General features: G+C 28.6%; 3 protein-coding genes and 1 pseudogene across 4 annotated transcripts; 1 reads left to right on the forward strand and 3 right to left on the reverse strand.

The window, feature by feature from the left end:
- The first annotated feature begins 2,838 nt into the window (after positions 1 to 2,838).
- Positions 2,839 to 5,266, forward strand: LOC121209518 (pentatricopeptide repeat-containing protein At3g02490, mitochondrial-like; annotated as a pseudogene).
- Positions 5,267 to 6,250: 984 nt separating this feature from the next.
- On the reverse strand, positions 6,251 to 10,035 carry LOC121209519 (IQ domain-containing protein IQM3). 2 transcript variants are annotated; one of them, XM_041080309.1, is made up of 9 exons: positions 9,617 to 10,035; positions 9,389 to 9,503; positions 9,145 to 9,210; positions 8,975 to 9,063; positions 7,913 to 8,000; positions 7,634 to 7,780; positions 7,451 to 7,543; positions 7,265 to 7,366; positions 6,251 to 7,165 (listed from the first exon to the last, which is right to left on the reverse strand). In XM_041080309.1, the coding sequence occupies exons 1-9, from the start codon at positions 9,823 to 9,825 to the stop codon at positions 6,617 to 6,619; spliced, it is 1,458 nt and encodes a 485-aa protein (XP_040936243.1). In that variant the 5' UTR covers positions 9,826 to 10,035; the 3' UTR covers positions 6,251 to 6,616. The 2 variants fall into 2 exon arrangements, with proteins under 2 accessions (XP_040936243.1, XP_040936244.1); XM_041080310.1 differs by lacking the exon at positions 9,145 to 9,210.
- Positions 10,036 to 24,265: 14,230 nt separating this feature from the next.
- Positions 24,266 to 26,738, reverse strand: LOC121209520 (protein WHAT'S THIS FACTOR 1 homolog, chloroplastic). The gene has a single exon (XM_041080311.1). The coding sequence runs from the start codon at positions 26,396 to 26,398 to the stop codon at positions 25,193 to 25,195; it is 1,206 nt and encodes a 401-aa protein (XP_040936245.1). The 5' UTR covers positions 26,399 to 26,738; the 3' UTR covers positions 24,266 to 25,192.
- On the reverse strand, positions 24,266 to 26,996 carry LOC121209521 (CASP-like protein 4A3). The gene is made up of 3 exons (XM_041080312.1): positions 26,741 to 26,996; positions 24,932 to 25,042; positions 24,266 to 24,560 (listed from the first exon to the last, which is right to left on the reverse strand). Exons 1-3 carry the CDS (start codon positions 26,872 to 26,874, stop codon positions 24,518 to 24,520), a joined length of 288 nt encoding a protein of 95 aa, XP_040936246.1. The 5' UTR covers positions 26,875 to 26,996; the 3' UTR covers positions 24,266 to 24,517.
- Between the last annotated feature and the right edge of the window lie 888 nt (positions 26,997 to 27,884).

Genomic DNA, 27,884 nt, shown 5'->3' on the forward strand with positions numbered 1-27,884 from the left:
TAAAAAAGGATAAATATTCGATCAATAGATCACAAGTTAATTCAAGTTGATAATTATTAGAATTATATAAATTCTAAGAAATTGATATATATATATATATATACAGCTCATTATTAAGTTTGATTTCATGATCTAAATCTTCAATTTAGCTTTTAAGCTTGGTTTTTCAACACTGCAACAAAGCAAGGAACTTTGAAGTAATCTTCACTGTTAATAATATACATGGTATGCATATTTCTTATCATTCATATTAACCAACATAACAATATTTTTTATTATTAAGTCTACCTTTTAATAATTTAATTTTAAAATGTTATAAAATAATCATTAAATTATTTAAAAATTTTTATTTAAGTCACTAGATTGTTAAAACCGTAACTATATCGTTTTCTCTATTCACATCATCAACACCAATCAAAAGTTTTTTCTTTTCATTTTCTTCTAAAATGTATACTTATTAATAGTTCAATGATCATAGGTATAATTTATCCTAAATCAAATTATAATTATTTCATCTTTCCCATGCAATAGGCTTAGTTTTTTTCTTTATCTAGTAATCGTTTTCAACTATATTATTTGAATTTGAGTTTGAACATCAGATACACATTCATGCTCGATACACTCTGACACATATTGAATGATCATATCCAATACTTTTATTTGAATATGTGTTGATACGTTATTCATTTATAAATCACTTTATAATTACAATTTCTTTCCTCAATCAGAATACTTGACCTAGCAAAAAGTCATTCACAATTATGTTATATGATATTAGATCTAAGCATCGGATACGAATCCGGTAACACAGGCATGGTTCTGGATGTTATTTCTGCCCTTTGTTTTACTAGAGACAAGTTTCTTTGTCCAGCTTGATTATATTATGAGCATCAAAACTTTATATGCTATTCAATGATCAGGTATACAATAATGTCTTCTCATATTGAAGTTAACAACTTGTATTGTTCTCAAGTGCGAAATCAGGAAAAAAATTAAATTGTAATTTTTACGATAGTAAAAATGTAATTTTATCATTTTAATAATTTATATCTTTATCATTTTTAAAAGATTAAATTAAATTTTTATATTTTTAAGGAACCCAAAATATAATTTTACATTTACTAATTTTAAATTTTAGAGTATGCTAGCCCCAGCCGGCCTTAATTGTTCTTAACAAAATGTTCCACCCTTACATGACTTAAAAAGGCCGATTAAATCCCACTAAATTTTTAGAAAAATGTTTATTTTCATATGTTGCAAGAGCCTAAGGTACAATAATATTAATGTACGAATCATGAAATAAAATGTGGTGATTATTTATCTATTCTTTTAGTTATGTTATCAAAGGTTCAATCTCCGCTCATGTGAATGGAACATATTTTATGTCTAGTTATTTATCTCTTCAAAAAAAATATTTTAAACGAGTAAATTAGTTACTACTACTGATAATAGATATCTTGGTTTTGAACAAATAATAATAACAATGGACCTGAAACGGTTAGGTCAGTTCAAGTGCAGCGCTACTTTCATTCATATTGTATTGAAGAAAACTCTACTTTACGAAACGTGTATGTATCTTATACTATATTTAAGTATTTAATTGAGATGGTGCCATTGATCAATTAGACGTCAATTTAATTGGGAAATACAAAATCTATATAAATCAATGTAAAATATATTAATTTTACCATTTTAATTAAAATTTATTTATTTTTAATTATATATTTTTTTATAAATATGCATTTACATAATATTTTTCTAGATATTATAAGCATGTCATAATTTGATGTGTATACACACGTGTTTGTAATATGTATTAAACATAAACTAGTTTCCTTTAGGATCAATAAATTAGAAATCAAACAGTAATTTGAAATCAACCAACTTTGTATATCTAAAATCAAAATGTTTTTTTTTTCCTTAAAAAGATAAAAATGATCTGAACGACTCTAAAAAAGCATAGTTGTGAAATTATATGGACGAAATCATTTTAACAAATCCAATAAAAACCTTAAAATCGATTGAGCTAATCAGATTCTAAATAATGGCATAATATTAAATTTAACGTTCAACGTTTATATTTTTTTTCAATTTAATCATTATTTTTTAAAGTTAAATTCGGTCTTCAACCTTTAAGAAAAATTAATTATTTTTTTAACAAAAATACTGACTAAGACATTAATTTTTTAACGGTATTGGCATGACAAACCACATGGCAGTCCACGTTGATTCATGCCAATGGTGAAGCCAAAACAAATTTTTAGGGGGGCCGAATGAAATTTTTATTTTTTATAGTCTATATATTTATAATTTTTTAAGAATTAAATAGAATTTTTATAATTTTAGGGGGGGAAAGTACAATTTTATCTTTAGTAATTTAAAATTTTAAGAAAAATTCAAGGATCTAAACATAAATTTTCTAATTTACGGGGGGCACGGCCACTGCTAGCCCTCCCTGTATTCGCCACTAATTCATGCTAGCATGCTATTATTTATTTTATATGTCATCTCAACAAATGATTTAAAAATTATAAAATTAAAAATTTTCTAAAATTTTAAAATATATATATTGAAAAATCATAAAAATTTAAAAAAAAAAAAGAAGTACATGTGGATTACTATGCAAATTACCATGTTTTTAATTCGTTTTTTTTAAAGAATAACAATTTAACTCGTTTTGAAATGTTGATAGTCAAATTTTATTGTATTTTAAAGGCTAAGGCCAAATTTAGCTTAAAAATATAATGAGGTTTAAATTGACAAAAAATATAAATATTGGGGACTAAATTTAACATTACTCCATAAATTAAAAAATAACTACCCGGTAGAAACCTAAAACCCTGGCATTCCGCCGTCTTCCTTCGCTATTTGTTCTCAGTTTGCAAAAACCCTAATCTTGGACCTAATAACACAAACAGAAAGAATCCCAAATCAGAAAATGGTGATGAAGGTGAGACATCCATGGAGATTTCTTCTTTTCCGAAATCACCCTCGTCGATCTCCACTCCGTATTTCCGCCGTATCTCAGGTACTCATTCCTTCACCTCCTATTGTTCACTCCTTCAACAACATTGCTTCTCGTTCCCATTTCACAAGCCCCTTCAATCTTATGAAAGGTTTATCCATTTTAAATTACAACAATCAATCTAATAGTTTCTCATCCGAGGCACAAAAAGTCCCAGATCATGTTTTGGTAAGTAGTGTCACTGATATTTTTACTAAGTTCAGTGGTAAGGATGATATAAGGAGAGAATTGGAGTTCAATAGTGTTGTTTTTAGCCATGAAATGGTTTTGAAAGTGTTAAAGAATGTTGAGTCTAGCCCTGATGTAGCAATTAGGTTTTTTGATTGGGTTTTGGAGACTAATGGGGAAAAGCTTAGTTCCAAATCGTATAACCGGATGTTAGGTATTTTGGGTGTCAATGGGTTGATTGAGGAATTTTGGGGGTTGGTTGATGTTATGAAGAAGAAAGGGTATGGTATCTCTGGTGCCGTTCGTGATAGAGTTGCTTTGAAGTTTGAGAGAGAGGGACTGGAGAGTGATTTGGAGAGATTAAAAGGGGTTTTTGCTTCGGGATCTGTCGATAATTCGATCGAAAATGTTTGTTCCAGGGTGTGTAAGATTATTAAGAGCGAGTTATGGGGTGATGATGTTGAAAACCGGTTACTCAATCTGAATGTTACGTTTTCAAATGATTTGGTGAAAATGGTATTGGAATATCTTGCTTCTGAGCCAGCAAAACCATTGATATTTTTCCGATGGATCGAGGAACGTGGTTTGGTGAAGCACGACGGACAGAGTTATAATGCTATGGCTAGAACTTTAGGGAGGGAAGATTGCATTGATCGATTTTGGAAAGTTGTTGATGAAATGAGAAGCCTTGGGTATGAAATGGAAATGGAGACTTATACAAAGGTTTTCGAGCACTTTTGTAAGAAGAAAATGATTAAAGAAGCTGTAGACTTGTATGAGTTCGCAATGGCTGGTTCCAATAAGCCTTCTACGAGCTCTTGTACCTTTTTGCTGAAGAAATTAGCGGTGTCTAAACAATTAGACATGCGTCTGTTTTCAAGAGTCGTGAAGACTTTTGTTGAGAATGGGAATGTCTTGACAGATTCCATGGTTGATTCAGTTCTTAAATCTTTGACGAGTGTTGGTAGACTCAGGGAATACAACAAGGTTCTAAAAGTAATGCAGGAGAATGGGTTTATAACCAGTGGTAATTTACAGTCGAAAATTACTTTTAGACTTGCTAGTGCTGGTAAAAAAGACGAAGCTTCTGAGTTTATAGCATCAAATACTGATTTAGATCACAAAGCATGGGCGTCTTTAATCGAAGGATGTTGTGCTGCCGGTGATCTCGAAACAGCATCAACTTATTTTGAAAACATGGTTGAAAAAAATGGGGTTTCCCATGCCAGCTATGCTTTTAACTGGTTGGTATATTCGTATTGCAGTAGGAAAAGAGCAAAGGATGCTTGTAAGCTTTTACACAAGTATGTTAGTGAGAATCAGTTAAAGCCATGGCATGATACTTACAAGGAATTGATAAGGAAGTTATTAGCTCAAGATGGATTTAAAGATGCATTGAGTCTCTTCGATTTGATGAAAACGATGGTTTTCCTCCCTTTATCGATCCTTTTATCGAGTATGTTTCAAGGAGGTCCGGTAGTAGTGATGATGCTATTGCTTTTCTCAAGTCTATGACTTCACAAAGGTTTCCATCTATGTCGGTTGTTCTTCGTGTTTTTGAAGCTTTTTTCAAAGCTTCGAGGCAAAATGAAGCACAGGATTTGTTATCTAAGTGCCCAAGTTTCGTTCGCAACAATCCCGATGTTTTGAATCTCTTTTGCTCGATGAAATCAGGTAAAGTTGTCGCTGCACCTTCTATGGTTGCTTAGACTTCATTAGCTATAATTTATTGCATTTGTTACAAAAGTTTCGGCACGAAATCATTAAAGTTCTGCTGTCATAATAAAAAAGAAGATATTTGAGGATTTTGATGATTTTTCCTGTTAGTGCTTTTGAATTATGATGTGTATTTAAGAATTTTAGACTTAATTGGTTTATGTGGTGGATACATGGTGAATTTTGCTTTTCCGACAACATATTTTGTACTTGTTATAAGCTTATTATGTCCGGGTCAAGCTCGGATAGATTATAACATGCTTGCTACGAGAAACTGTAAGATCAATCCAGATATGTGCAGGATATGACCATGATATGATCTTGGGAAGAATATATAGAATCATCATTTTGGTTGAATTTCCTTTTTAGTCCTCATCGTTTCTTATATATTTTTATGTTCCTAAAGATTGTGTCTAAATTGATCAGAAGTGTTGTAATGTTAATGCTTCAATGCTGTTATGTTAGTCCATGTGTCACAATGTCTTATCCATGCTAAATTAATATGATCCATGATTCATTCTCCTTGCAAAAAAATGTGTCACCGATTATAAAAATGGAATGTCCTCAAAATAGAGTGAAATAAAATTTAAAACATAAAGATTTGTGTTTTTTTATTTAAAATTTTGATTAAAACTTATTTTCCATTCATGTAAATACATTTGGGATCACAATTAAATATTAAATTTTGAATCTTAAATTTTCGATACTTTGGACAACACAGTTAATATGTACTAATTTTGGACGTTATGGATGTGTTATAATCTTCTCCATGCATAACTGAATACAAAACTCAAATTTTTTTTCTATTTTTTTAAAGTGTAATTGATTCTCGAACTCAAATTTTTTTTTTAATTTACAAATATATTTTAAAATCATCTTTTAAAAGGTGATTGGTCACACCTAACAAAATTTAAAATCGTGATAGCTTAAAAATCAAATTCTTCATATTTTTCTTGAATTTGTACTGAAGTTCAAGGAAAGCGACCATGGCCAACTCTAAGTCAATACTTTTTTTCCTAAAATATAATATTAGTATAAGATATCTTTTAGTGAAAGTATCATAGAGGTACTTATAGTAGGATAGCAATTTGTCTCTTTTACTTAGAAAAAAGGTAAATTAGTTTCTATATATTACATCAAATAGTAAATTAATCATTTCTGTTAAAATTTTCATCTATTTGTATGCTAGAAATGGGTTGAAATTTACCTTTTTTTGAGAAGAGGAAGCAAAATGCAATATGACTCTTAATACATGAGCCTCTATTGTACTTTTACTGATAAATTTTATGTAATTTGTATTATATTTTGGTCTCTTTACCAAAAAAGGTAAACAAATTAGTCTTTATACAATGATCAAAATGGTTTTATTTCGTTAAAATTATTTCGTCGTAAAATTATGCCACACCATACCTCGATCGATTCTCAATCCAATTTGTCTAACCGATAGTACTCAAAAAACCTAATACTCAAATCTGAATAATTTGAATTTGAAATCCAAATTTTAAAACCCAAATTGAATAGATATGAATTGACCTGATCAAAAATCAACCCCACCCATCCAATATCCAAATCTACTCCAAATAAAATTTTAGATTGGTTCATCAAAAAGGGCATTCTATTGCTAAAACATTAAACGATAATGCTAGAAATATTAAAGCAGATTAGTTATATTAGTACCCAAATATAATAACTAATGGTATATTACAATCAGATCCCCGAAATTCCATCAGCATTTGTGAAATTTGATGTCGGCTGAGACGCAGCTGATGCAAGCCCACCGGGACTCCGGCATGCCGAAGGTGTAGTAGGGGTCCGTGGTGTTCTCGGAGACAAGAACGGTGAAAGGGTGGGAGGAGTCCTCGGAGATAGGTTGACGAACTCTAATGCTTGCTGTCTCAATTCTAAGGGGTAGTCAGCTACGCACCCGATCCTCGGCCCAGCTCCAGTTGACCATTTGCGGGACAGTTGATGTCCTAATTGGTACGATTTAGCTGCCTTCTTGGAGTTGATCCTTTGCAATATGGCTCTTTCAGGCACCTCAGTTCTTGGGCTTTGAAGACCACCGGATAAAGACCTCTTGTAAGTGTTTGTGGTCTTGGTTTGATTGGCTTCGGGTGATTGTGATGACAAATTGTTCTCCGTGTTATCGGTTTCGAGTTCGGATGGCACAAAGCTTAGAGAATGCTCGGCCAGTGTCCCAACACTAGTGGATTTTCCATAATTGTAACTATCGGAATCATCGGTCGCACGGCGTATCTGAAGATGAAACGAAACGTCATATAAGAAACAACACCCAACGAAACATGGAAACATCAAAATTCTGGTTCGGGGAAAATAGGTAGGCCGAAAGGTTACCTCAACTTCATTGAGGTTCACTCCATTCTCTTTAAGAAACGATAGAAAACTGGCAAGACTATCATCTGTCGGCCGATAATGTCCGCTATACGCAGAAATGGACTGAAAGATTTTGAAGAACTATCGAGTCATTCAAACGAAAACAATACCGAATCAAAAATCATTATCAACATCACGAATCAATACCTTAAGATCTCCGTGTTCAACCACCAGCCTACCAGCGGCTAACGTCACTCCTCCGGCTAAGAAACTCGAATGATGAAACATTCCTTTCTTCTTCTGCAAGGTACAACAAAAACCCGGGTTTAAGTTTCACGATGTCTTCTACGAAACAAGACAAACAGTTTCCGTTCGTATTTAAATGCTTACCTTGCCGGCATACAATTTCTTCGAGGTGCTCATAACGAATATCCATTTCCCTTCTTTCAATCCTTCGATTGTATCGAGTACGTTTCTGGTTTGTTTATGGATAATCTTTCCTTCAACAACAATGTACTCATAATTTACCCTCTCTTGCTGTTCCCCGTACCCGAAACACGAAACACGAAAAACACATCAGGATTTCGCAACAACTCGAATTAATAGTTTCATACGTCTTATGTTGGAAATTCGAATCTATATCGAATCGAACGTTATCGAGGCACTTACGGGTCCGAGATACTTGATGCATTGTTGTCGAAGCTTCGATCTCGGGCACTCGTTAAGATTAATATCTTTGCCATCACCTAAATCCAACCTGTGAAACAACACAAATCAAAAACTCCATGAGAGCTCGATCGAGATATTTCAAGTTCATAGCTATATTATTCCGACTCTTCATTGTTCCCAAAATACCAATGTCCGATGACCAAATTCTACACATATTTGGACATAAATCTCCATGAACAATTAATTGCTTAAGCAACCTTTTCCTCCCTTTGATGTCATTTCGAGTTCACATCATAAGCTCTTTAGTTCTCAACTGAATGAACAAATTTCATTTTTGGTCCCTACAAATAAATTAATAATGCAGTTTATTCCTTTTTAATTTTAGACCCTCCAAAAATTTATAATTTTATCTCATCCCCTCTTAAGTAAAATTTCCAGCTTCTCCTCTGTAGCTCTCCTATTCCATTTTGCACATATTTGGACATAACCCCTTAAGCAAACCAGTCCCGAACACACACCCTAAACCAGTCCGGCCTCCTAAAATAGAAAAATTGCACTTTTGATCCTCTAAAATCTATAAAACTATAAATTAATACATGATAAAATTGTAATTTAACTCTAAAAATGATAAAAATTTAATTTAATCCTTTAAAAAACTATAAAGATGCAAGCTAATATAATGGTGAAATTACATTTTAACTCTGATATAAATACATAACTAAACTGCAACCCCAATAAAAATTTTCTAACTTCGCCCTGCCCTAATCTGATACTCACACCCAAGTCAGTGGCGAATCTAGGGGAGCTGGCAGGGGCTTCGGCCCTACTAAAATGTAAAATTACTATTTAAACTCTTGAGATTTTTTAAAAATTTTAAATTAATAAAGGTAAAATTACACTTTGGCTCCCTAAAATTATAAAAATTTAATTTAATCATTTAAAAATTATAAACATATAAACTATAAAAAATTAAAATTTTATCCGGTCCCTTTAAAAAATTATTCTGGCTTCCAAGTCCAAATCCGAGTAACATAGGATTCTCACACTGAATTTAAATCTTACCAGTAGAAAAATGGTTGACCAGCATCAGCTTTACACCACTCTTCATAGTAAATATGCAAATTATGCCCGTAACGATGGCGTGGATCAATCTACAGTTCAAGAATAAATAAATAAATTTTCGTTAAAAACAATTTTTTAAATTTTTTTCTGATTTAGTTAATAGAAATTACAGCTTCAATCCAATGTTGAAAAGCCAATTTTTGTGCTTTGGCATCTTCCGACAATCCCTTCCCGATCTGAAAAAAAAAACATTTTTTTTTATTTATGCAAAGGAATAATATAAATAAATCAAGAACCGCCGTCAAACCCCAACTTTTAAAATTTAAAAATAATTTTTTTGAAAAAGTAAATTAAGTGACTAAAACTTAATAATAATTTAATGGTTTTGGTGCAATTTATCCAAAAAAAATTTACCTTAGAAGCATTTAAAAAAACACGATTCCACCTTGAAGCAGCAGTTTCAGGTTTTAAATTATCAAAAAACAAAATTGTGCTGTGCTTAAGCCTTGCATAATCTAAAGCCTGCCACCTGAAAATTTAATAATAATAATCAGTACCCAATAAATATATATTTTTAAATAATATGGTTTTTTTTATTTTAAAAAAAAGACAATGTGAAAGACAAAGATTCTGTGAATTTACCAGAGTTCAGCTACAAAAGCGGAATCTGCTAACCTACGCCGTGTCCGGTAACTCCTATACACTTTCTGAACCTTAACAGCCGCCGCGTTCGAGTGGCGAAAAACCCCATCGTGACCACCATCGTGCGCGTGATTCTCCCCTGAATAATCTCGACCGTCGATCAACGACGACATTTCAAATCCACCACCATTATTCGAGGAAGAAGACATGTTGTAAAATGGATCGAAATTCGAAACAGCTGTTTGGGTTTCGATTATTTCCTTTGTTTTTGCTGGTTTTGAAATCTACTTCACTTAGAAAAAAAGAAATGGTTTTAAAGCCAAATAAAGCCTTAGATTTTCAGCAAAATGAAAAAAGAAAAATTTTAAAAAAGGAAAAAAAGCCTCTGATCTTTTGGGATGAAAGAAGGAAATGAGCAAATAATATATGTGTGTGTGTGTGTGTATATATAAGGTGAAGATTTAGAGAAATACCAGGGAAACACACCTGTCAATTTTTCGTATCCAACCAGGTTTTTTCTTTTCAGTGAAGTGCGTGGTTCACGCGCTATGGTTGAAAGTGGGTTTCTTTTGTAACTCGCTTAGAGTAGTTAGAGCCACCGACCAGAAAAAAGGGGTTATAGATTATTTGGTATCTGATTTTGTCTTCAATGTTCACTTTAGTACCTAAGTTTTATTTTAATTGGATACTAGAGGTTTTTTCTACCTGAATTTGATTTTAATGTTTAAATTTGTTACTGGAGCTTTTTTTTTCCTAATTAAATACTTATATTGTTTTAATAGAGTATACGTGTCAGATATTCATTGTATCGTTTGGTCTAGATACCAATTTGAAAATTGAAGTCGAACTCAAATATCAAATTGAATATTGAAATAATTTTATACTCCGAATTCAAAACCTTTTTAATGTGATAATTATATTTTTGGACCGATGTGATTTAAACGTTTGACAAATTTTATACATTTTGATACATAAAAAAATTATTAATTTTTTATTATTTAATTTAGAATTAAGGGTTAATTTGAAATTATTAATATTATTATGTTTGAATTTTTATATTTTTTAATAAAATAATTTTAGTATTAATTGTAAATTTATTTAATAATATAATTTGTTGATTAAATACATTATAATATATGTGAATTTTTCAAAAAAAATTTGGGATTCATCTAAGTTAATTATTAATTATGAAGCTTCTTAAAATCAATCCAAAGCTTCCAATTAAACATTAAAAATATTAAATTAAAGTATCAAAATATATAATTTTTACTAAAAATATTACATTAAAAATTTGTGAATTTCAGAAGAAAAAAACTAAATTCACTGTTTTATATTTTAAACAAAATTTAGGGTTTAGATTTGGACTTTTTATAAAATATTTTTTTTATATTTCTTTGAAATATAGTTTTTAATATTTAGTGACGTCGTCACTTACGATATTAAGGTTAATGTGATCTCACTATCTTTCAAATATTAATAAAAAAAATGTTTAAAAAAAATTCTTAGATTTATTCATTAATGAAATTATTTTATATTTATCGATTGAGTCTTAATTCGATTGATGCGGGTATTGTTGTTAATGCATGAGGACGTGAGTTCAAGTGTGTAAAAACGCATTATCCTCTTATCTATAGGTTAGAGAGAGGCTATGAATAGTTTGCATTGTGTCAAAAATAACAGATATAATCAGAACCAATAATAAAATTGTTAAAAAAATATTTTTTTATTTTTTATATTTTATATTTATTAGAAAATCAAATAACATAGACATGTCTTGGGTTAAACTAATAAAATATTATAATATTATAATAATAAAAAAACTTATTGATGTTAGAATCTATTTTAAAGTTAATTTTATTTTTTATTTAAAAATAAAAAATAAACATTTTTATAAATATTTTTCCTTAATTAAATATTTTTATATAAATTTTTAAAATTAAATACAAAAATTGTAATTTTCAATGATAATACTAATAGATTTATGTATTATGTTTCATTTATATTTTATATTATATATATATCATATATTTATGGTATTTTAATTATTTTTACCATTGAATTTTTCTTAAAAAAATGAAAATATGTGCATCACGTGGTTAAAATTATTTTTATATTATTTTGTTTTGGATCTCGCAATAAAGTTGAAACTTGAAAGTAAATGGGAAAATATCGAAGTTTTCAATACTTTTCGGAATTTTAATTTTCAACGAAAGAGGAAGACTGGAAAAGTGTGAAGAATATGCTAAAAAAAGGGGGAAATTAGTTTAAATAGGCTCCAAATCTTTATATTTTTGGTATAGTTGAAATTTAGTATTATTTTTATATTTAGGAATTTAGTTTATTTATTTTTGAGATTTTAAAATTTAAACCCAATTATTAATATCATCAAAATTCTTTTATTAAATTTATTAACGTGACATTTTAAAATGAAAGAATACTCACTTTGTAGTTAGGGGTAAATCAAATAAATTAAAGGGCGGGACTAAATTATAAATTTTTTAGAGATCAAAATATAATTTCATTGTATATTATTTTATTATTTCATCATTTTTTATTTGATTAAATAGTTTTTTTTTTAGATTTTGGGGAACAAGATGCAATTTTACAATATGTTAGTTTATAATTTAATCATTTATAGGGGGTTGAATCATAATTTTTCCATGTTTGTCCTCTTAAATTTGCCCTTGTAAAAAAAACAACATTGTAATTAACTTGAATTTAATAACATAATTTTAATGATGATAATAATTAAATTTAAATTTTTAATTTTGAAAAATAATGGCCTAAATTCTAAATCTACAAAGAATAGAAAAACTTTGAGCATATTTTAACAGAGAAAATTATATAATATAAAAAAATTTAAAATAGGATAAACTATAAAAATAGTCACTTTTATTTGCCTCAGATTACATTTTAGTCACTTACGTTATCATTTTGTTACGAAATGGTCACTCTACTGTCAAACTCCGTTACCTCCCTAATGGCAGACCTACATAGCAGTCCAAATGACTTTTAAAAGCCAACTTGGATGTCCATTTGCTGAGATGAAAATAGATTTTTAATTAAATAAATTTAATTTGGACTGCCAGGTAGGAAATTCAATTTCGTATTTAAAACCCATTTGGACTATCACGTAAGATAGCCATTAGGGAGGTAACGGAGTTTAATGGTAGAGTGACCACTTCGTAACAAAACAATAACTTAAGTGACCAAAACGTAATATTTTAAATATAAATAACTAAAATATAAATGACTATTTTTACACTTCACCCTTTAAAATATTGATTTCGTCGGCAAAGAAAACCTTCGAGATTTTGTTTCACTTTATTTCATCAAAGCTTTTTTACTTTAATCTGAAGAGAATAAATGAATCTTAATGGAATACCGAAAGTGTTCCGGTTTAAATTCTTTTTAGATTCATGGGATTAATATTTTTTTAAAAATATTTATAAATAAATTATAATCACAAATAATTAAATATTCAAGGAATTATTATAATTTTAAATATAATGTAATCATGAAAATTTTTTATACCAAATATAACTAAAATTAATTTAATATCAATAAGAATGAAAAGCATAATAAATTTAAATACGATTTATTGTGAGATTTAAATTTAAAATAAATATAGAAGAAAACTCACAAATAAAATTTACGAATAATAGAGCTCGACCAAACATGGAAATTCTTATAATAGATTTTATTAGGTTTCTCGTCCTGTGTAAATATTATGTGTAGTTTTCATGGTTTGAGCCAAAGTTCGGTTTTAGAAAAATTTTAAACATAAGTCCGTCTCACTTTGGTTAGTCCAAAAAGCTCATTTCATTGTTTAAAATGTGATTAAACAATTAAATTAAATCATAAAATATATAAATATTAATATTTTTTTTGTTTATAAATAGTAAAACGGGTTGAGTCAGATCAGGATTGAAAGACATAAACCTAAGCCTAGTCTAAAAAAAATCGGGTTTAACAGGTTACTCAACCCGTACACATCTCTAGTTTCCTCCCTCTAAATCTATTTAATTGGTTTAAGATTTACTATATATGAGTTCTATTCAAATTATATTATTATTATTATTTTCAAGCCGATGTAGGTAAAAGTATCGTAGAGGCCATTGATCTAAGAGTTTGATTACATTTTTTGCCCTTCTTACTCGAAAAATAAACAAATTAGTCATTGTACGTTTGATTAAAGAGTAAATTGGTCATTAACTCATTTTAAAAATTACATTCATTTCTACCGTTAAAAGATGGTCCCTGTACATCAACATAAGGTACAAGTGTAACTATTTGGTTATTTCATTAACTACACTAGTTTTTAATAGTAAAAATAGATGAAATTTTTAACATAAATGACTAGTTTGCTCTTTAATTTAATGTACAGTGACTAATTTACTTATTTTTTAAAATAAATAGAACAAAATACAATCTGATTCTTAATAAAATAACCCCATAATTCTTTTATCAGCTGATCTACATAATTGTATTTTAAAAAATATATAACCCTTTACCTAATATAAGATAAATACATATATTATGTTATAACATAAACCATTAAAAAGTTTTGATTTATTTTATTTTCTAAATTTAATTTAATTTTTTTTTAAATCTATACAAACTTCAGCTTTTTATAGTGCAAAATGATGTACCATTTTTTCTCTCGTCAAAACTTTCCCATCTTGACATGGGTTTTGACTTGTAGATCCCACATTGAACACATGCTTGCACCATATACGCACTTTCCATTTTATGCTTGGTTCATGCACTTGATAATTAACAGAACAAAATTTTTTGGTGAAATAAAATAAGAGGGTAAAATTTTAACAGCATAACGACTAGCACGAGTCAAACTTAGATCACATTTAGAGTTTTAATTGAACAAAATTCAAGTGCAAAATAATAACAAATGCAAAATTCCAAGCAAATCATCAATACAATTTATATTAATAATATTTATGTATTTTAAATTTATAATATGATTTTGATGACATGATTTTAATGTTTTTTAAATGATTATTGATAGTAAGTCAAAAAAATGAATTCAAAGGTACCAAATATTGACATTGTGAGAATTTTTCTTAAGGGAGAAATTTTAAGGGTTTTTTTTATAAATAATACCCATAAATAAGAAGATAATACACTTCAATAAACTCGAATTCTTGATCAACAGAAATTGTAAGGTCTTAAATGGCTTTCTACATGGCAAGTAGGCCAACATAAATATCTGGAAATTTTGGAAATTAATTTACATCTATGCCCTTTTTTGGCACAAAATAAATAAAAATTAATTACTAAAAATATAAATTAAAAAATAATTGATCCCAACAACAACAAATATTATTCAATTTTTACATTTTTCTCTATAATATTTAAATTTATTTTTTATATTTTACATGAAATTTTCTAATATTCGATAATCATATCGAATCTTAGTTAAATTCAAAGTCAAAGTCAAGCTAGATCAAATTGAGCTTCAAACCCGATATCTTAGGCATCAAATTCCTTATCATGGTTTTTTAGAATGTGAACGTAAATTGCACGAAATGCTTAAACTAAAGGCTTAAATGCAAAATTAGTCCTTAAACTACAACGCTTCCCTACATAGATACCTAAAGGTTTTTAGTTGAAAGCTGTATATCAGCCAATAAAAGTGAGACACATGGCATATTTTTATAGGATACCATACACTTTTGGGATAAAATTAGACAAAATTAACAATTTAGGTTCAACTTTTTGAACAAAAGAAACTTAGGTACCTAAATGAAAAAATAGTATAATTTGAGGGGTCAAGTTTTAAATTAATCCTAAATTAAACAATCGTGAAGGATGAGATAATAAATCTATTTAGTCAAATTACTTCCATATTTAGTTATTGTTGGTATTATCATGTGCACTTTATTTTTTTGTAGTCACGACAAATAAAATTATATTATTAATTTTTAAAATACAAAGAACTATTTATATAATATAATTTTTTTAAATCCTATAAATTAATAAAAAAATAGCACGAGTCTCAAATTTTATTTTAAATTTCATTGCTAATAATATAAATATAAATTAAAAATATTAAAAAATTATTTATTAAAAACTTCAAAGAATTAATTAAATATGAAAATTGAAGGACGAAATTGTTTTTTTTTAAATTTAAATTTGTGGCCCCTGTGTAGTCAGAGTGCTTTTAATTGCTTTAATTGTGACTTACCAAGTCAACACCATACAAAGACGCACTTAGAAACGGACGAGCCGACCATGAGTGTGAAAAGAAGGACTAAAATGAAATGATAATTACTATATAATATGAAATTTGTTGAGAGAACATCGGACCTGTTTCGCGAGAAGTCTGTTAAGTGTCGAATATAAGAGAGCCGGTTGACCCCTTAACAAGTTTGGTATTGGAATTAAGGCGTTCGTGTTCGATTTTATTTTGGATTTTATTTTTTGATTTTATTGAGAGTTAAACCAATTTTATAGAGTGATTTTGCCAAGAGTTCAAGATAGTCATAGATTTATAAAGTGAGATAAACTTCCTCATAGGCGAAATTAAGAATTTCGTTTAGGAGATGAAGATAAAAATTGTAAAATTTTGAAAAAGTTAAAACTAAAAAATATATTTAAAAGGTTTAAAATTTTTGTTTAGGGACAAAAACACAAATTTTTCCATTTAATAAAAGGTTAAAAAACCTTAAATTTAATTTTGGAATGGCCTAAAAGGAATACTCCCATTTAGCCAAGTAAGTCCAAGGCTTGCCTTACCCCTTTGGCTGCCCATAGCTTTCACTTACTAAGGAAATATCAAGTTGTCAATAGATGAAGATGTTTTTTATATCTAAACTCACTGCTAGTTTAGACTCTCAATAAAATTCAAAAATAAAATCGAGTATAAACTTTTTAGGTTTAATAATAAACTTGTTGAGTGATCTATTGATTTTCTAAAAGATGACACTTCTCTAAATCTTTCTAGAAAAAATCGAATCTCCCTCTATAGAAATTATTATAATATAACTTAAATAATAATTTGGAAAAATATATAAAAATATAAAATAAATACCAACAAATGAAAGTACGGGAGGTGCTTTGTAGGTCAATTTCGTATTTACCTTGAACTTTCCTTACCTCTTTTGCGCGTCTCTTTCACGCGCGAATATCGCAACTGACAAGTGTTGTGTTTCTAAAGTGTCAGCAAAGCTGGACTTAGCGTTGGAAAGACTAAGAAGTTTTATTTTAATTATGGGTTAATATATTATTTAGTATTTGAGTTTGACTTCAATATTCAATTTGGTACCTACATCAATTGGTATCATGTGGTCCAGGGAATGTTTGATATGTATGCTCTTATAAAAAATATAGGTACTTAATTGAGATAAAAAAAAACGCAAATACCAAAGTGAAAATTAATGCCAAAATTAGGTATTAAATTGAGTGGCATCTATTTAAAGATCCCATTAAAATGAAATCCAATGAGATTCTTTTAAATCAACGATTGGAAAAATTAGAGAAACATGAGTTTACCTTTCGACTAATTTGACCGGTTTCAAGAAGGGAAGAAATTGATTTCTAAAGAAAAGCAACGTTTTCGATAATCAATTTAACAGATTTTAGGTTACTAGTACAAATTCCTAGTTTTGACGTGACTTGAACAATCGGCTATAGTCTCCTGATTTTTATTTTTTAACCACAATCGTTAATTTAAAAAGAATCCCACTATAATAAGATCTCATCTTAAATATTACATTAATTTAGGACAAAAAATTCAAGTATCAAGTTGAATATTAAAATCAAATTCAAGTACTAAATATTATATTAATCCTTAATTAATTATAATTATGAAAGACTATAACTATTCAAAGTCCAAGTCCACTTTAGAGTTAGTAAAACTTTAACCGCCAACTTTCGAGATGATATTTTTAGTAAAAAATCACATAATTACGAATCTCAAATATTGATTCTAAAATAGATGCGTATCCAAAGTTAATTTATTAAAATTTATTTAAATATATGTAAAATATTTAAATTATGACATAAATATACGATTTTTTATTAAATTTATTTTTTTTCATTTTTTTCATACCACGTAATGTGGTTTTGCTATTAATTAACCCCGTTGGAGCTTCTTATTACAAATGTGCCATCAACCAGTGGACTTAAATTAAAAAATTATTTTAAGAAATCCAACTAAAATTATTGTCATTTTCTTATCTCAACAACTTCGAATAAATAAATAATTTGGATTAGCTATTTATTTAGATTTTAATTTCTTGATGTTAACATATGCAATCTTAAAAGGAAATTTGATGTTGTTATCACTTATGGTGTTAGTTTACACTGATTGGTTACTTAGATCGAAAATTAATTACGAACATAAAATTTGAATTGATTTTTAAATAAACCATTCAATATCGATTAAAAATTAAAAATCAATAGTTGAATTAATTTTGTTTTTTAATATATATTTTAATTTTATGTTTAATGATTTATTTAATTATTATCGAACCAATCAAATTGAAAATGATAATCTAATCAGTTCAAACTCTAATCATCGATGATTATTAAAATATTAAATTAATAAAATTAATTACTGTTGAATTGAGAATTGATTGGATAACCGACATAAGTGAAACTAGAGGATGGTAGCCAAGGGCCTTGGCTCCTGTTAAATGGAAAAAATTATCTTTTAGTGTACTAATTTAGTTAGATTTATTCGGGGTTGTCCGGCCCGAAAGCCCGCCTGAAATGTGAGAGGGTTTGGACAAAAAAAGAAGGCCCGTTTTAAAAATAAGTCGGGCCTTTGGTAAGACATTTTGCTCGGGCCCAGTCCAAATTCACTAAATGACAAAAAAGAATTAAAAAGTTATAAGTCAACTTAACCAACTCACCTATTGATTTTTTGTCTTAATTTCTTACTTTTTATCAGTTCTGAATAAGTCACTCAGAGATTGATCCAATCTATTTGTACGAATTGTTATATCTATCGATTTCTGATTCAATCAATTTAATAGATCAATTCAATACAGTTTCAATTGCATTCACCTACACTTAAACTAATTATTACTAATTATTTTTTATGATTAAGTAAAAAAAAGAATTAAGATAGAACTAATTAAAAACTATTTTTTTTTTATCATTTTTGGGATATCTTTAATTTATTTATTTTTCTCAATCTAATTATTGTACCAAAAAATTGTTTTGGTTTAAGGTTCGCCATATTTTGTAAAAGGAAAAAGAATATTCATTATATCTCAATCATAGTGTTATTATTAATAGAATTTATATTTGATGCACTTGGGTGATCTTTTTTTTAAATAAAAATAAGTGGATTTATTTTTTTAAAGGTTAAATTATGATATTAGCCCTTGTAATCTTCATAAATTAAGAAGTTATTTTTTTCTACTTTTTAAATTTTAAAATTCTAACACTCTTAATTTTTTTAATAAAATTACTGGTGTGACATTTTGAAATAATAATAAAAAACTTACTCGATAGTCATGTAACTAAAATTATGGTGTTACAATGAACCTAAAGTTAACGAAAGAATTTCAACGGTGTCAACAATTGGACTTACATATTTTAATTTGAAAAATAAAGGAAGCCGATTGAGTCTTAACTTGATTGGTATGAGCACTGCTGCCAATACAGGAGGACGCGAGTTAGAGTACGTTGAAACGCATTATCTTTGTAGGAGTAATTCTAAATATTGAGTCAAAAAGAGTGAATCTGAACAAAAACAAAGAAATTATTGAAATGAAAGTAAGAGACTTAGCATGTGAGGGTTTACTGAAATTATTGCATTGACGAAGTCAACCTCAAATGAATAAGTTCCATTGACCAACACATTAATCTTATCTTCATAGCTTAGTTTAATAATAATTATCCAATAAACTTTAATTTCCTATATCTACTTTGATATTTAGTACTTATTAAAAATAATTAAGTCACGTGATTAGTTTATAAAAATTCAAGTAAAAATTGTATTATAATTAGTATTTATTATTCAACACTTTCCATGCTCCTTCGCTCCCTTTAATTAAAAAGAAAATTAAGATTCTTAAAATCAAGGGTGAGTTGGTTTTGATTTTCTTTGATTTTTCATATTAATTTTTGTTATGAATTTTTTATTTATTTATTTTGATAAAATTACTTTTGTTTTATGAATTTTTGGAGTTTCAATATTTTTCATAATTATTTATTAAAAATAATAAATATTTTTTATATAAAATTTTCATCATTTTAAATATGAAATATTCATAAAAAATTTAAAATTAACTATTATAAAATAAATAAAAACAAAATTTAATTCGATTTGGGTTTAATCATAATTTTGTAACACTTATTCTATAATTCATTCACAAACATCAATTATTATCTACTTTCGATTTTTCTTACTTAACACTCCTTAATAACATATTTATATTTATAATTACGTTTTTTTTTCTTTATCATTTTCGTTTTTTATCGATTCCAACCAAACATTGTGTAAAGTTAAGCTGTCCTTTTGGCTTTATTGACAACAACTTTTTTTCATAATTTTTTTAAAGTATAAATTACAATTTTGAGGAAGGATAGTTAGGGTTTTTTTAACGCAATATTATAAATTTTAAAATTTTTTGGAAAAAAAAAATTCTACAAGAGTAAAAGACAAAGTATCTATATAATTAATTAATGGTTGATATTTCAACAAGTTGTACAATATTTTGCCTACCTAAGCTAAGGTAAGCTTCCTGCATTTTAATTTTGTCTTTTTTTCTTTTAAATATAATATTTAATTGTATTTTATTATTTTCGAGAGAGTATATTTTATTTAATCATAACTTTTTTTAATTAATTGGTCCCCGACTTAATGCAATAATAAAACCCTCGAGCTTAAATTACTGCATCGTGTTGCTCGTGGTGCATGGCTGCTTTTTTTTCTTTTCTTTCAATGGCTATAGAAACTACAACATACATACATACATATATACATACATACATTTTATAATCTTTATCTCGTTTCTCTAGACAAAATTTCTGGATATGTCCCTATATTATTTGTATCATCATTATATATATATATCATTGATAAGAAAAAATGTTATCGTAGGAAAAATTGTATGTATGTATGTATGTATGTAATTCCAATGTTGTGTAGAAATTGGATAGGGATAATTATAAAGCCAATTGTGCTATTTCAACATGTATAGCATACACAAGTACCACATGTATGTATATGAAAAATTAGTCATCTAGTTATTTTATCCATTACATGAAGATTCTACACATTTAATAAATATAAATAACAAAAATAAATGGCGCCATACAATTTGTATAATATGTTTAAATATATTGTATTTATTCATATCTAATACTCTATGAGGATTAAATTTAAAGAAACAAACATAATTTTAGACCTAAATAAATACAAACAATTTAGATTAATGTGCAAGCTAGTCAAGATAATAAAAACCCACTAAAAGTTAGTGGTTTATACACATAATGATCAGGTCTCGACTTTTTATTAAAGAGATCAAATACTATTTCACAAATCACCCTCTCCCTCTCCTATATTATTGAAACTTCTACAAGTTTCTTTTTTAGCTCAAGCAATTAACACAAAATGGATAAGGAATCTAGTAGTTATGAATTTGTGAACAAAAGTTTACGCACAAAATTGTTAAATCTAAGACACCAGTTTAAGCAACCCCGAGCAAGAGCAAAAAGTCTATTAAATTGGTAAAAGTATTATGAAGGTCTTTGTGCTAGGAATTGAATTACATTTTGTCTTCTTTACTAAAAAAATGACAAATTAGCCATTGAATCAGTTCTTTTATTAAAAATTCCATCAGTTTCTACTGTTAAAAATTGGTATTTTAACGTTAAAATGTGGTGTACGTAGCATGCCACGTGTAAACTATCTAATCATTCTATCAACTATACTAGTTTTTAATAGTAGAAATTGATGAATTTGTAATAAAAATGACTAATTTGCTCCTTAATTAATCTAACGTATAAACACTAATTTACTCATTTTTTTAGTAAAAGAGACAAAATACAATTTAAATCCTAAAAATGAGCCTCTATAATATTTTTACCATATAAAACCTCATGCACGCAACTAATAAAGTATGTGATACCTTTTATTCCAAACCGTCACTTTATACTTCCTATTGTTTATAACCACACCAAATTAAGCATTGAAAGGTACACCGAGATAAAACTTCGATACCTTTCAATTTTTTTTTTTAAATTATCACATTACCTCAACACAACCTTTCAAAATTCACATTAAAAATATAATTTTTAAGATTTTGAGGTAAAAATTTAATAATTTATGTCATCTCTATAATATTTCAGTTTAAAAAAAAACAGTATGAATAAGCAAACCATTAGGTTTATAAAAAAAAAGGCTCCTGTAAATTATAATAATCATATGAAATAATAATAGGATATAAAAAAAAGAAAAAAACATGTATATGAAATATTGGTGGTCATCTTTTTTCATTTTTAGGGCACACTATTATATATGAAAGTCGCAATAGCTATAAATATAAGTAATAAATGAATGTTTTAAAGTTTATTTAATATCAAATAAATTGTTTGGTGCAATGGTATCATTTGGAAGAGTATAGTCCACAAGAGTATTTTGTCATCATTCATCAACAAGAGTTGGCATAATTAGTCATAAATTAAAATGCCTTTTAGGGCACAGTGGAACCATATGCAAGTGTCCCACTTTTTTTTTTATCACAAAATGAAAATCAATTGCTTGAAATAAATAAACAAAAGCCAGACTCTGTCAGCTCTCTTCATTAATAAACTTTAATGCCTTTCTCAATCAGTCGATCATTTATGATATATGAAAACCTACCACTAACAACCAACCATCTCCTTTATAGCCATGTCAATTTACTATGAAATGATAAGATTTTGAGGAGTGAATTGAATTGTTAATGTATATGAAAGATCAAAACTATAATTTTCTTATAAGAGCTAGAATAGCAATTTTCTCCATTTACTAAGTGGTGCCCCTTTATCCCCTGGCCACTAAGGTTTAGAAGAAAATCGAGAAAATTAAAAATCTATTGGAATTGTAGTATTCAACTCAATTTTGATTTAATTTTATTGAATTCGATTAAAGTAATGTTTAAATTTATAAAATTGTAGGTTCACAAGACAATAAAACCCATTATTATATAATTTGAACCGAACTAGATTTTATTTTTATTTTATTTAATTATTTTTTTCAATTTGTATATAAAATATAAAACAAATTAATAACTTTAAAAGAACCTATAAAAAATATTTTTTTTTTAAATTAAGAACCAATGAATCTAATCAATCCAAACAGATGAAATCCAAGATAACCATAAATTTTTTTTGCTTATCCATTAATGGTTCTTAATATGATCTTTGAAATATATAAAATATTATGCCTAAAGCCTAGCCTTGAAATATTATTGCTCTTTAGACGGTCCATTTTGTTGAGTAAATCTGTAACAAGATTGGGCCTTCAATAAGGTATAATTGGATTTGAGCTCCATCCAATTAATAATAAATAAAACGCATATTTTAGGTTGTCTCGGGCTCAGACAATATGGAAACCATTAGGCTGCTCATCATGGTCCTAGTTAGAGATGACAATGAGGTTGGGTTGCTTGACCCAAACAGGTCGAGAAAAGAAAAATTCTCAATTTCTATCTAACCTATCCCGAAATATAAAATAATTTTTTATATTACATTAATTTTTATAAAATTAAATAAAATACATGTTATAAAATCTCATAAAAATTAAAAATATGGAATTAATATATATATGCTAATATGTTATCAACTCCTAATTAAGATATATACAATTAAGAATCTGGTCATAAATTAAAAAAGAAATATGTTCTTTTTTTAGTATAAAACAATAAATAAAAAGTAAAGTAAAACAAAAATAGTATTATTATTGTCAGATATGTTAAAATTAAATTTTAGATATGAACCATCATATACGCTAAGAAGAGTCAAAACTTATATCATTCGAGTTCAGATGTAAGTGTTTGAATATATGTCAAACATGAGTATTTCGAACAAAATAAAGATTCATACAAGCACAATTGACTATTAAAATAAAACAATTGTACAGGGTGAGAATGAGAATAGGCTATTTATAACTAAGGCACTAACCATCTCAATGAATTCATCACTAACCATCTCAATGAATTCATCTTTACACCAATTAGATTTGCCACTCATCAACTCGGGTGGCCGAAGCAGATGATGCCGAGAGCAAAAAGGATAGGCTAGCAGCAGCAGTATGAACCAAGGAGCAAGCAATTCTCTTTTGTGTTTTGCTTACATGCATTTGTATGTGTTTCACTTGGACATTTTGTGATTCAAACAGGCCATATTTATATATATATATATATACACATGGTTAAATTCTGCTATTAGTCCCTGTGATTTGCAAAAGTTAAGGATTTAATTCCTATACTTTAATTTGATCATTTTTAGTCCTTATACTTTTCAAATTCTTAAATTTCAGTCCTCATCGAACAAGAACTATTAAACTCCTTAAGTTCTGCTATTTCCAAAATTTAATGTCACATCAGCTTGTTATTTTCACATACTACTCACTAAAATTTAGTTAATGGGTTAACGACTATCATTTACGTCAAGACTGAAATTTCAAAATTTAAACAATATAAGGACTTGAAATGATCCAATTGAAAAATACGGACTAAGTATATAATTGTATGCATAGTACAAGACTAGTAATTGAATTTAACCAAACAAATTTAAATGCTATTTTTTGGGTCAAGACTAAAATTTCATTAAATTTAAGTACAAGGACTAAATCCACAACTTTCACAAAGTACAAAAATTAATAGCAGAATTTAACCTATATATATTGTAAACACTTGAATCCATGCATATTGCTCAATTTCACAAGCATATTGGATGCGAAGGCATGTGAAATGAACTCAACCTATCACAAAAAATGGGAAATCTAATTAACATAGTTGCTTATGGTGACAAACTGATACTCTCATAGTTGCTTATGGTGACAAACTGATACTCGACAACATGGCAATAGGCAAATCTAGGGGAGAATGCAGGGGCCGTGATCACAAAAAAATTGGAAATCTAATTAACGAGGCCATGCCTGAAGATAGTGATTTACTGATATAGATAGAACAATTTAAACAAAGACGAAAATGGAGTTCCAATTGTATTGTGATCACAAAAGTAGAGTTCTAGGAATTAACTTGTATACCACTTAACACATGTCTCCAGAAAAACAAAAATGCCAGGGGTGAATAACGACTAAGAATGGAACTAAAGTGGTTAATAACTTGCCTGATCCATGGAGGACTGATGACATGTTTTTTTGTGATGAGATGGTAAGCTAGAGTATAGGCTTGAAACCCCACATGAACAAACCCAGTCACATTTACTGATAGACAATACCTGTAAAAATACACATTTAATGAAACAGAGTAATGTAATTCATTAAATCTACATACATAAATTAAGGGTTTTGCAGTTTTGCTAAGCAGACAAGGTTGAAGATTCGTTTTAATATACACAAGCGTCCACAAGGTTAGCCACTAAAAAATGTCAATCCCCTCGTAATTTCTCCCTAAATCCAGAAATCTCTTCTTCTTCTTCTTCTTCTTCTTCTTCTTCTTGCATTTGAGCAAACTTATAAAGCTTTTCATTGAAAACCAACAGTGGATCCTTTTCAATTAAGTTACCATTCTCATCATACCCATCCTTCAAAAACACCGCCCAATTCATCTCCGTCCCAGCCAAATAAAACGTCCAAGGTTGTCTCTTGAGCATCTCATAAGTTTGCCTAGTCAAACTAAACTCCTCCTTGAACTCCACAATATGATGTATCAAAGCTCTTTTCTCCAAAGTCAAGCTCAAAAACTCATGTATAATTCCAACCCTATATTTTTCCGCTTCCAAACTCCACGAGTCCAACTTCCACCCGTCAGAATAAGGCGAAACTAATGGTAACGTGTTTAGCAAGTTAAGCTTCTTCACATCATTTTCCTCCAATCCTAAATCTTTACCATACTTAACTGGAAACTTGAAAGCTTTCTTAACCTTATCTTCATTCACTAAAAACTCCTTCTCCAATGCACTAACAGCTAAACTTGGATCCCAATTTACTAACTCAAGGATTTGTTTCCCATCATCTTCAACCACGAGACGAAAATAATCAGGGTATTTCCCCATTTTGTCCCTGAAATCCTCAGGAATTCCAAATATAAGCCGTTTATGATAAATTTTGCTTAATGGAATCCGTTTATTCTTCGACATCATTAATAATTTACGGATTCTCGTGACTCGATCTTCTTCCATGGCTTCCATGATTGATCTCTCTTCGAGGAGTAATTGGTCCAGAAAATCAGTAAACCCGAGGCAGATTTTATTGTCGGAGTGACGGTAAGAGGTGAAGAGCAGCGGGTAGCGGGAAATGAATTTGGTGACTTTACGGCCGCGGGGGAATCCGAGTTCCCGGTAGAGTTTTCCGGCGTCGTCGAGGCGGAGGATCTGTTCGGGTTGTTTGGATAGGAATTCTTTGGTTTTGATGAGGAATCGGTACTTGGCATCACGGGCAAGGAGGGATTCGAAATGGGGGATTTTGTTGGAGTCGGGTGTGACGGATCGGGTGCGGGGAGAATCGGGTTTGGGGCGTTTGGGTTTATGTTTCTTGGGGGTTTTGGTTATGAGAAAAGAGGTGGAGAAGGGGCGTGGATTTGGGAATTTAGGGTTTAAGAAGGGTTTTGCGAGGGAAAAAAGGCGGGAAGCCATGGCGATTCAATTGGTTCGATTGCGAAATACAGAAATTGTAATTTCACCAAGAAATCTAAGCACAGATTAAAGCAAAGACATCTACACTCAAAACAAATTCACAAAAAAAATGGAATCGATGAGCAAAATGCGATCAATGGACCTTAGAGCAGCGACAAAGGCATCGATAAACAACGTAAACTCAAAAACAAATACAAGAAAAAAAAATAAAAAATGGAATTGATTAGCGAAAAAGTGATTGAGGGAGCTTAGATCAGCGACAAAGGCATTGATAAACAACGTAAAACTCGAAACAAATTCAAGAAAAATAATAAAAATTTGGAAGTGATCGAGTGAACTTACATTAGCGACACCATCACGAAAGGATTCATCAAATACTCGAAATGCTTTTCCGCCATTAATGGTGGGCTGATGGTGAATTGGACTAGGTCATTGATTTTAAGCCCAATTTTAAAATTGGGTTTGCTGTTACTCATGAAATATTACGAAAAAATATTTTAAATATTCCTGAAAATTTTGAGTTAATTAAACTACATTTCCCCAGGCTATGGTTCAGGTTTTAAATTGGTCTTTGATTTTTAGAACGTTTTAAAGGAGTCCTTGAAGTTTTAGTATTGTATCAAGTAGGTCTTTCAATAAGCTTAATTGTCTAGCATTAAGGATTTGCTTGGTACAAAGGAAAAAAAGATTAGGACGATGGAAAATTGAAGGGTGGAAAACTTGAAGGATGAAAAAAAGAGGCTAATTCTTTAGTTTGAATTATTATGGTATTCATAAAATATTAAAAATTTTAAATTTAAAGCTTTAAATATGTAAAATTCTACAGGAGACAGTTTCCATATCTTGTAATAATAGGAGAGTGACAGCTGTGAAATCTAATATTGTCTGAAAATTTTCAGGATCAGTAGCATAGTACGGTAGCTATATATGGCCACGCGTCGTGTTACTAGAGAGTAACAACTGTCAAATTCTATTGGCCGCAACTTGGATTTAAACATTCATACGAACAAACATGAAAATTTGAAATTACTATAAATAAATAAATCGAAATTTGTGCCTCTTCTTGAATCAAGAAATTAAAAGATAAATTATATTATTAGTCATTTAATTATAAAAAATTATAAAATTATTATTTAACTATATAATTTTATTTTTTCACTAACAGATTAATAGCGACAGCTTTTAAGATTAGTATAATAATAATTTTAACTCATAAAATTTATACATTTTATCAATTTAAACTTAATAGTAAAAAAAAATTAACACTTGACATTTAAATATCGTGTAATTTAATATTTATTTTTTATGATTTTATTTAATATTTAATTTAACATTTGAATTTTATCTCAATTAAGTACATAAGTTTTTCAAAAATAATATATCAAATATTTATTAGATTATACAATATCATTCGATGTAGATGTTAGATTAAACATTAAAGTTATTAAATTAAATATTAAAATTAAATTCAAATATAGAATAATAT

The sequence above is a fragment of the Gossypium hirsutum genome, chromosome A11 (genome assembly GCF_007990345.1).
Source record: "Gossypium hirsutum isolate 1008001.06 chromosome A11, Gossypium_hirsutum_v2.1, whole genome shotgun sequence".
NCBI lineage: Eukaryota > Viridiplantae > Streptophyta > Magnoliopsida > Malvales > Malvaceae > Gossypium > Gossypium hirsutum.

What these genes read in the sequence shown, in the direction of transcription:
- LOC121209521 (XM_041080312.1), bottom strand. Translation starts at nt 26,874, where the DNA reads ATGAGTAACAGCAAACCCAATTTTAAAATTGGGCTTAAAATCAATGAC. An exon ending in TTCGTGATGGTGTCGCTAAT is followed by an intron (nt 25,043 to 26,740) that starts GTAAGTTCACTC and finishes GTATTTTTACAG; the next exon opens with GTATTGTCTATCAGTAAATG. An exon ending in ATCAGTCCTCCATGGATCAG is followed by an intron (nt 24,561 to 24,931) that starts GCAAGTTATTAA and finishes TTTTTGTGATAG; the next exon opens with GTTGAGTTCATTTCACATGC.
- LOC121209519 (XM_041080309.1), bottom strand. Translation starts at nt 9,825, where the DNA reads ATGTCTTCTTCCTCGAATAATGGTGGTGGATTTGAAATGTCGTCGTTG. An exon ending in GCTTTTGTAGCTGAACTCTG is followed by an intron (nt 9,504 to 9,616) that starts GTAAATTCACAG and finishes TTAAATTTTCAG; the next exon opens with GTGGCAGGCTTTAGATTATG. An exon ending in TTTTTTTAAATGCTTCTAAG is followed by an intron (nt 9,211 to 9,388) that starts GTAAATTTTTTT and finishes TTTTTTTTTCAG; the next exon opens with ATCGGGAAGGGATTGTCGGA.
- LOC121209520 (XM_041080311.1), bottom strand. Translation starts at nt 26,398, where the DNA reads ATGGCTTCCCGCCTTTTTTCCCTCGCAAAACCCTTCTTAAACCCTAAA.